Raw genomic sequence first — 10,061 nt, forward strand, 5'->3', positions numbered from 1 at the left:
AAAGGACGCTCTCACACTAGGCAATCTGTACCGAGCCTAAGTCCAGTTTGTTTCACTAGTGTGAGTGCTCTGATCATGACTCAAAATAAGACAGTAAAGTAGCCGTCATTCTTGCAGAAACGGACATGACAGCGTGTCCCTTCTATTTTTTATTTTGGTATCCGCCTGTCTTGTAAACTAAGCACGCTTCATAATTATGTAAAGTCCCCCTGAGTTGTATTACAATGTTATGTATAAGAGGTAACCGTGCTCAGGTCCGGTTAGCCCTGGAGCAGGGTGAGTGCAGGCCAGCAGGGGAATGGGGAGGGGGGGCAATCGGGACAACTGGGCCAAGTGTGAATGCACCCTAAGGTGTAGAAAAGTCATCCTCAATTTACCTTTTTTGTTTGTTTTTCTATTCTATCTAAAGGTTTTTATTTGTTGCTGTTGACCCGTTTCACTTAAAACACTTTGCATCTTGAAATGGCTCAAACATTCCCTTACTGACATGATTGGCTGGCAGCGTTCTGCACAGAATATATTTTAGGTTGCGTGCGTCAAACATGGCAAAAGCCAGCGTTATATGACCCAATGTCACCCGACTCAAACTCAGCACCTAATGTTGTTGGAATGGATGGTGGATTAAGAGTACCAGAAGGCCAAACTTCCCATGAGGAGGTTACAAAGACAAACATTTCAGAGTTTCACAGCACGCCTCAGTAACTCTGTGAGAACCCCCTCCTCCCCTTTCTCTTTTTCTTTGGCAACATGAACTTTGAGAGCCCTGGGAGAGTCGGGAGGGTAAAGAGAGAGGCGAGATAGACGAGTGCAGGGCAGACTGGAGAATGCAGAAATCGACTTTTAAACAGATGCAGTAATTCCATTTCCACTCCTTTAAATTCGGTATGCAGGGGGGCCAGCGTGTAACCCTAAACCCACTATCGCCGCTGCACACAGAAAGCAGGAGGCGTAGTCGACAGTTGGTGGCTGGGGCCAGCCTAGTCTATCAGCCTTGTTAATCAATACGGGTTCCACTCTGATAGACAGCGATTGGTGTAACTGATGCTCGGGCTGCCATTCTGTTCTCCTGGTGGGAGGAGGAGGCACCTGTTCCCCCCGCCACTTTCACCTGCGCTTCACAGCTCGGCTGGAGACGGCTGGCCCAGCGTGAGGCATCTGGAACAGCCCCAAAAAGCCCCTTTACATGTACATGGGAATGTCTGAGGAGTCTCATTCCAACATGGGAAAAAAATGTTCCACCTGTTCTGACAACACGATGGCTGGAATGAAAGTTAGAGACGCGGTTGTAAGTGCACTTAAAAACTGGTGTTAGGAGGAAGTTACACAAAACTTGAAATTCCATGGTATGTTTGTGGCTGATTGGCCTTGATTAAAGCCAGGTGTGGGAAGCTTATTTATACTCCTGGAATTCAGTGTTCTGTGCTGACTCATTATCTCACCTTCAGAAGTAGTGAGACGTTCTCCTCGTGTTGTCTCGTGTTGTCTGTGTGGTCATCTATCACTTGCAATTTTTGTGGTGATCCTTCTTGGATAACTTTAAGACACCCCTGGGTCCGCACCTGGGTCCCACTTTCCCGTTTTCCTGACAGGCAGTAGTTCAGTCAGACTTGTGGGTTGTGGACCGGAGGGTCGCCGGTTCATATCTCTGGTAGGACTGAGTCTGGATATTGGTCTGGCAGCAGGAGAGGTGCCAGTTCACGTCCTGAGCACTGCAGAGGCGCCCTTTAGCAAGGACCCCAAACCCCCACCAGCTCAGGAGGAGCGCTCGCTATAGGCAAGTCCTCACTCTGAACTCATTCTATTAATGCACGTCCACAGGATCCTGTTTGTGCATGTGTGTGTATTTCAGCCTGTGTGGGTTTAGCATGTTCAATAACAGAGTGTACACATTGAATTTCCCCTCGTTGAATTAATGAATAATAAATGTATTTTTCTTCCTCTCAATGACTTTTCGTGTTCATTATTTTATGGTACAGACTCTACAGCTACTGGTGAACTTTTTTTTTTTTTTTTTGGTTTTCTAAAGACGTGAAAGTGAAGCCCAACCTCCTGAAGACAAACATAATATAGATCCAGATGGTAGACTTACATAGAAGTAGCCTTTGGTGACATGATCACTCCGCTGTTTCCTGTTGATGTGAGTGAAAAAGGTTCAATCTTACACGAGCTATTGTAAGTGCTTTACATTGTGGTGGGGTGTTGTGTGTTAGACTTGCATTCAGGCAACATGAAAACAAACAGTCAGACAAATTGTAGATGGGAAATGGTGCAAGCCTTTGTAACATGCAATCAATAGTTGCAGTCAGGTTAAGTGAAGTAATATTTTGGGCTCAAATTATGACTTGTGTTTGATAATCTACTTGGTCCTGTTTGAAAAAGTGTTATAATTTGGGTTAAATTAAGTATGTTCAGCAGGTTTTGTGCAAACATTACGTTGGACTTTGTGCATAATGCAGACATTTTACATGACCTACATCCCTATATAATATGTTAAATTTGTGTTTTGTGTGTTCTCCCTCTCTCTCTCCTGTCCTCCCTCCAGGTGCTGCTCCTTACATCTGATTTATCACACCTGTGCCCACTCTGCAGTCAGAGGGGAGGTGTACTGTATAAAGAGCAGGAGGGAGCTGGCAGTCCTCTGCAGAAGTGTTATTCCTTCTGTGGAAGGACGGTGTTTTACGAACAATTTATTGGTGTTCGTTATTTGTCTCAAGGGTTTTTGTGGGTTGGATTTAAAGTATTTTGTTGGCTTCTCCTTAGGAGTTTATCTTTTCTAATATAAGCTTGTGACATTGGTGAGCGGAAGAAACAGTTTCTAGTGTTCTGGATGAAAGTCCAGAGTTTGTGTGACTGGCAGACTTCACCTTGTCACCTGCCTTTATAGAGATTCCCTCCACCATGAGAAGGACTGTTGCTGAATTTGTTCTGTGATGCTGTCAAATAATATTAACACTTCAAATGACTACTGTCTAATGCTGTGTTAGAGTCTTGGTCATTTACAGTATTTAAGCATCAGTCTATTCCTACACTACAGCCATAAAGTACTGACATGTTGCTGGTTGAGAAAGCAGACTGGCATCAGCTTGAGGTTACAATGAGGACTAGTTCTACAATATGTCTGGATGGAGCATATATGAAGTTCAATGGCTGCAGATTCAATCTTACAGGTGAGCAACAGAGAGCGAACTTTTCAAAGAAATGAAAAGCTCAAAGGACTAAAAAGAGCTAAAAGAGAAGAGGAGTACGGTGGAACTGACAGTCAACTACAAAAAAACTTTCACTCAATGCAAAAAACTTTTCACAAATTGCAAAAATATTTATAAAATGCTAAAATATTGTGAATTAAACGCAGGAACATTTAATTAAATGCAAAAACATTTTGTGAAACCGAAAACATTTTTTTACATTTATCGATATGTTTGCGTTCAGTTAAAGGTTTTTGTATTTGACCTTCAGGGCTGCCGAAGAGGAATGAACAGAGCATTAGAGATATTTTGTGTAAATTAGTCCCTACAAATCTCATACAAGCTGAGTGTTGTCATAGGAAAAAAAAAACAGGAAAACTCCAAGGCATGTTGAGCGTGTGGACCTTTTTTTTAAAGAAAAAGAAAAAAAAAAAAAAACACTTCAACACGTTTCGGCATCAAGCCTTCATCAGGAAGTGAAAAAGAAGAAGGCTTGATGCTGCAGTACGTTGAAGTGTGTTTATTAACAGTCCACACGACCATGCCGTGGAAATAAAGGTATTTAAGTAGTTTAAAAGAGTGCGTTGGAGTTTTTTCTATGACTGCTTTTATCCAACTAACTCTTCAAACCCACACTTTCTTGAGGTAACGCTTCTTTCCACATTTTTTTTAAGAATCATTTCACCCAATTTTTCACAAAAATGTAGCCTTCTTGGAAAAGTGAAATAGCTAAAACTCACTTTTTTCATCTATAACTATCTGTTATATTTTATGTACAGAAGCCAAGACAAGCAACAGGTGACTAGTGATGTGATGAATTGAAACAGTTTTGCCGTTTGCTAAGGCCGACAGTGGAAACACAAAGCCATGAGAATACAGTAAGTGTGAAGACGTTATAGAGAACTATCCTCTTTTTGTTAAGGCCAAGCGCTCCAACACCGTCCAACTAATCTTTTCACAGTTCACCCCACCCGACTGGGACCCCAAACTGAGCGAAAACAAGCATCCTTTAGCAAACATAAAAGTTTAAGGCCAATTAGTCCTGATAAAACCTTTTTCATTAGAAACACACCGCCCGTCTGCCGAACCGTCTCAGCTCCGTTTGGAATCCAATAAGACGTGTGAATGACTTTAATTAGTGCTATCACAATGCTGCATCTGCCCATGTTAGTTTATTTCCTTTAGGCTGAGCTCTGAAATGTTTACACACACACACACACACACACACACACACACACACACACACACACACGGTGCTGTTTGTTGGGCTCAGTGGTGCGTCCCAGTAATCGCCGGCCCAGCATGCTCTGAGTGAAACATTGGCAGCAGCATTAAGACAAACAGCTCCCCCCCTCCCTATAGACCAAGACGACCCCCCGCTGAGGGCTAACAAGACCACATTAACCTCCTTTACCACACACACACACACACACACACATGCATACATTACATGCTGTTGATTGTGCATGCAAACAGACTCTGATACTGTCCCACATCAGGATGTTTTCTCTGATATTCACACACATGCATTTTCTTAAAACTTTGCAGCAAAACAGGAACAATCAGGTTTATGGCTAAAAGAAGAAAAAAAGACCATGAGAAGTGCCCTGATCTCACAGACATATACTTTAAATAGCCATACCTGGTGGTGGCCAAAATGTGTCAAAATGACATGCCATAATAAAAAGTAAAAGTAGGAGAACTGTGAAATTTGGAGGCCAAAGAGAGAGAGTCTAAAAGTGTTTTAAATTGTGAAGAACAACGCAGCGTTTCACTCTTCTGTCCCGTTGTTTTAACTAATCCCTGGATGGTGTCACTTTTCTTTTTCTAGCTTGCTCTGCACCCCGTAACGCTCTCTGTCCTCATAAAGTGACTGTTTATGACTCTCAGCAACATCAGCAGATGTTCCTCTGGATAGCTAAAGTTTATCATGAGGGCATTGTTCCCCGAGTGTGTTGAATAGACGAAAATCACTTCTACTCCTGTGTGGTACAATCTTAAATATTTGTGGTTTTTAGTTGCCTGACTTTTCATTTTGGGCTCTCCTGGAAAACAGTGTTTCATTCTTGTGACATAAAGTGAATACAGCACAATCTAAATGAAACAGAAAACACTGCTCTGATACTTTATGATACATATTGTAATGTTAACTGTTGTCAGGGTCTTGTTAAGGTCAATGTGTGATGACAAAGTGTTGTTAATGATAGAGACTTTTTCTTTTTTACAGTGTTGTATTTTAAGAGTTCTTCTTCAGATGTGTTTCAATTGATTGTGTTGCATTTGCTCCATTTTGGATTGTAATTGTTGTGCTGTAAGGAGAGCGAGGATCTTTTTTTTAAAAACATGAACCATGGGGGGGCCGATAGCACAGTGGTTACCCCATGTGCAGAAGCTGTAGACCTCCAGCCTCGGTTCAAATCCAACCTGTGGCTCCTTTTCCACACGTCATTCCCCAATCTCTCTCTCTCGCTGATTTCTGATCTTATCATCTGCCCTGTTTCTAAAATAAAGGCATAAAAACCCTTTTAAAAAAAACATGAACCATCACAGTGACTGAAAGTTAAACAAAAAAAAAAGATACGAGCTACTTGAACTGTAATCTAAAAATGTTCAAACGTTTCAGTAACAAGCTGCTGAAACTCAAAATGACTTGGCTGATATTTTTTTGGCTTTTCATGCTGAATTGAAAGATTTGACATTTTTTAACTGGGAGGTTCAGACCACAGGGGCTTTTATTAAATATCATTAACAACACAGACTACTATCTGTTTATCTAAATGGACTCAATTACTTAATTTGAATCACCACACAATGCATCGTACTGTAGATGCTTAATAATTGTGTTTCATCTCCTCATTTAATACTTCAAGTTGTATTCATTTCTCTTTTTAAAATGATGACGTTTCTATTGAGAAACGGTTAAATAAAGAGTCTTTTCTAAACATTATGCAACATTATTCTAATGTATTTATGTGTTCAAGAGGGAATTTAATGTTTCTTTATTTCATTTGCACCAGTGATGCATTCAAGCACATCCTGTATCCAGCCAGCAACAAGTTGGATACGCATTAATAATGTGAGTGTACCCCCAACCGTCTACATCCCTAATTACATTTCTTCCTAATGTCTCTATTGTATTATAACTCACACACTCCTTGTTTGGAGAAGGCAGAGTGAGTGAGTGTGTGTGTGTGTGTGTGTGTGTGTGTGTGTGTGTGTGTGTGTGTGGGGTGTGGAGGGGGGGGGGGGGGGGGTGGGGAAGGGGGGAGTGAAGAGAGACAAAGTGATTATAACCCTTCCTCCAGGGTGAACATTTTAAACAAACACCTATAGAGGGAACATTTGATTGACTTATCCCCCCCTCCCCGCCCATGCTGGGGGAGTGTCCTCGGTCCTCCCATATAAAAGCTAACGCACCCTCCAGCAGAGCAGCATGCAGAAAGAGAGAGACAGTGACACACACAGTGCTGTATCGCCACAAAGGGAGAGAGGAGACTGACAGGAGCCTCTGCACACTGTGTGAAATAAAGCGCGTGGTTTTTTTGGGGACATTACATACATTCTAGAAAAGCACAAACTGTCTGTGCTCTAGCATGAGTTCAGCAGCATTTCTGGATTAATCGGACTTGCAGCTTACTTGCAAAGCGCAAGTTCGCTGCCACTTTGTCGAAACGAGACGCGCACAGGAAAAACAACGATGGAGAGACGCATCCCGGGATGGTGCTGCGCGCTGCTGACCCTCCTCCTGCACGGGACGAGCTGCATGGCAGCGAAGGAGCTCCAGTGCCAGGAGATCTCTGTGCCTCTCTGCAAAGGAATCGGCTACAATTACACCTACATGCCCAACCAGTTCAACCACGACACGCAGGACGAAGCCGGCCTGGAGGTGCACCAGTTCTGGCCGCTGGTGGAGATCAAGTGCTCCGACGACCTGCTCTTCTTTCTCTGCAGCATGTACACTCCGATCTGCCTGGAGGACTACAAGAAGCCTCTCCCCCCGTGCAGGAGCGTGTGTGAGCGGGCGAAAGCCGGCTGCGCTCCGCTCATGAGGCAGTACGGCTTCCCGTGGCCGGACCGGATGAGGTGCGAGCTGCTGCCCGAGCAAGGCAACCAGGACACGCTGTGCATGGACGACAACCGGAGCCAGACGACCACGGCTTCCCCCGTGGTGGCGAAGCCGACCAACCGATCCCTGAAGCCGTACAACCCGAGGAAGAAGAGCGGCTACGGCCGGGGGATCCCCGGGAAGCACAAACCGGCAGCTTCTCCCTGTGAGCCGGGCTGCTTCTGCCGCGCGCCCATGGTGCCGGTGACAAGTGACGCACACCCCCTGCACAACCGAGTCAAGACGGGACAGATCCTGAACTGCGCCATGCCGTGTCACAACCCTTACTTCACCCAGGAGGAGAGGACTTTCACCGCCTTCTGGATCGGCCTCTGGTCCGTCCTGTGTTTCATCTCCACTTTTGCAACTGTGGCGACTTTCCTAATCGACATGGAGAGGTTCAAGTACCCGGAGCGCCCCATCATCTTCCTCTCCGCCTGCTACATGTTTGTGTCCATAGGATACATCGTCAGACTGGTGGCCGGACACGAGGAAGTGGCGTGCAACAGGGAGAGCGGCGCAGAACACATCCACTATGAAACCACGGGTCCTGCCCTCTGCACCATCGTCTTCCTGCTCATTTACTTCTTCGGCATGGCCAGCTCGATCTGGTGGGTGATCCTCTCCCTCACCTGGTTTCTCGCTGCAGGTATGAAGTGGGGGAACGAGGCCATCGCCAGTTACGCGCAGTACTTCCACTTAGCAGCCTGGCTCATCCCCAGCATGAAATCGATCGCAGTTTTGGCGTTAAGCTCCGTTGACGGAGACTCTGTTGCTGGGATTTGTTACGTGGGCAACCAGAATTTGGATAACCTGCGGGGTTTCGTGTTGGCACCGCTGGTGATCTACCTGTTCATCGGCACCATGTTCCTCCTGGCCGGGTTCGTGTCTCTGTTCCGGATCAGGAGCGTCATCAAGCAAGGTGGCACCAAGACCGACAAGCTGGAGCGGCTCATGATCCGGATAGGGGTGTTCACGGTTTTGTACACCGTCCCGGCGACCGTCATAGTGGCGTGCTACTTTTACGAGCAGCACAACAGACAGGCGTGGGAAATCACGCACAACTGCACGTGCATGAGTGACCCGAGCAGGCCGCGGCCGGACTACGCCGTGTTCATGCTCAAGTACTTTATGTGCCTCCTGGTGGGCATCACGTCGGGGGCCTGGATCTGGTCGGGGAAAACCCTGGACTCCTGGAGGACTTTTTGCACGCGCTGCTGCTGGGGGAGCAAAGCCTCCGCGGGCTCCATGTACAGTGACGTCAGCACGGGACTCACCTGGAGGTCCGGGACGGCCAGCTCCGTGTCGTGCCCCAAACAGATGCCACTGTCCCGGGTTTGAGCAGAAAGGGGAGAGGGGAAACCTTCTTAAATGCATCTTATGTCACTTGACACTAAAGACTGAACACCAGCGCATATATGCTCTTTGGGAGGAACAGACTTTTTTTTAAATGTTGGTAAATTATTCAAGGTGAGCACCAAACTGCCAGTTTTGATGAAACTTTGGTCACGAGCACTCCCTTAATGTGAACAGCAGTTTGAAATGAACTTCTCCATCCTGATTCTTAAAAGATCAGTTTGGATTTAAACTTATGGAAAGTGCTCCTTTTCTTGCCTTATCCAAATGACGTCCATGTGTTTGAATAGAGGAGGAGGGTGAGGGTGAGGGGGGGGGCTGACTAATTGTGTTGGGATTGTCCGTCAGCGTGTTGTAATTAGCACATTAATGAGCGCCTAATGGCTCCTCTTTAAATAATGAGACTGTCAGCGGCAGAACAATGTACCTGGCACGAAGAATGCAGAGTCTTATCTGGGCTTAATTGAATGCGTGCAGCTGACAAGATCCCCCTCGTCGATAGGTTACATCATGGTAAAGCTGAGGCTCTACTTTTTTTTTTTTTTACTGTAAAGAACCGCCGTGTCTTAAAACATTCACAATGAGACAGCTCTGCGTAAATGAAGGCCATCACGCTTGGCTGTGTGTTTTTTCCCCCCTCTAAAAAGATGATTTATGACATGAATCAATGCCTTAATACTGTCTCATACGGGTTGCATTAAAGTGTATTTATATAATTATTGGTGTACATATATTGTACATTTTGTATATGAAAATTTACGAGATTGTAAATATGTATGATTTCCACTTTGATAGAAGATTTTATTTTGAGAATAAAACAAGTTTTATGGAATTTTTTACTCGTTCCTGCTGGTCATTTACGTCCAAAACTTTTATTTGTGATGCTGTTAAACACAGAAATGTTTAAAACTATATAAATTATTAGTTATACATAAGTAATTTTGGTTGTTGTTTAGCTAAAAACTATTTTATTTTACGCATTTCTGTGCGTAAAAGTTCATTTTCGACAGGATCAAGTCAGTTATATTTAACTTATAATGACTTTCTGTACGGTTTATCAAACCTCCCCGGTGTTGCAGGTTCTCATACTGTGCAGACACAGGGGGCTAACATCGGCATGGCAATAGGGGCGCCACAGGTGGTCTTCTTAGTGTAATGCCCCCTGCGCTTAAGTCTCGCTATTAACTTTTGGCTTTTGTCCTCTGTTAAACCGCTGATCCTGGCTAAATATGTCCAGATTGACCTTCTATTGTTTAACATTTACTCTTACAGGAACACAACTTCAACCTCTCCAGGGCTTGTTTGCAACAGTTTCAGTACACATCACTGATTTTATGCTGGATAAATAATCTGAAGTCGTTCGTAATCGTAACAGAAACGCAGATTTCCTATTCTTCAGGCATGGTGGTGTTTGT

General features: G+C 44.6%; 1 protein-coding gene across 1 annotated transcript; it reads left to right on the forward strand.

Annotated features, from left to right (window-relative positions):
- Positions 1–6,620: 6,620 nt before the first annotated feature.
- On the forward strand, positions 6,621–9,478 carry LOC109999059 (frizzled-8-like). The gene has a single exon (XM_020653969.3). It carries the CDS (start codon positions 6,883–6,885, stop codon positions 8,629–8,631), a length of 1,749 nt encoding a protein of 582 aa, XP_020509625.1. The 5' UTR covers positions 6,621–6,882; the 3' UTR covers positions 8,632–9,478.
- Positions 9,479–10,061: the final 583 nt, after the last annotated feature.

This window comes from Labrus bergylta, chromosome 4 (assembly GCF_963930695.1).
Source record: "Labrus bergylta chromosome 4, fLabBer1.1, whole genome shotgun sequence".
NCBI classification, from domain to species: domain Eukaryota; kingdom Metazoa; phylum Chordata; class Actinopteri; order Labriformes; family Labridae; genus Labrus; species Labrus bergylta.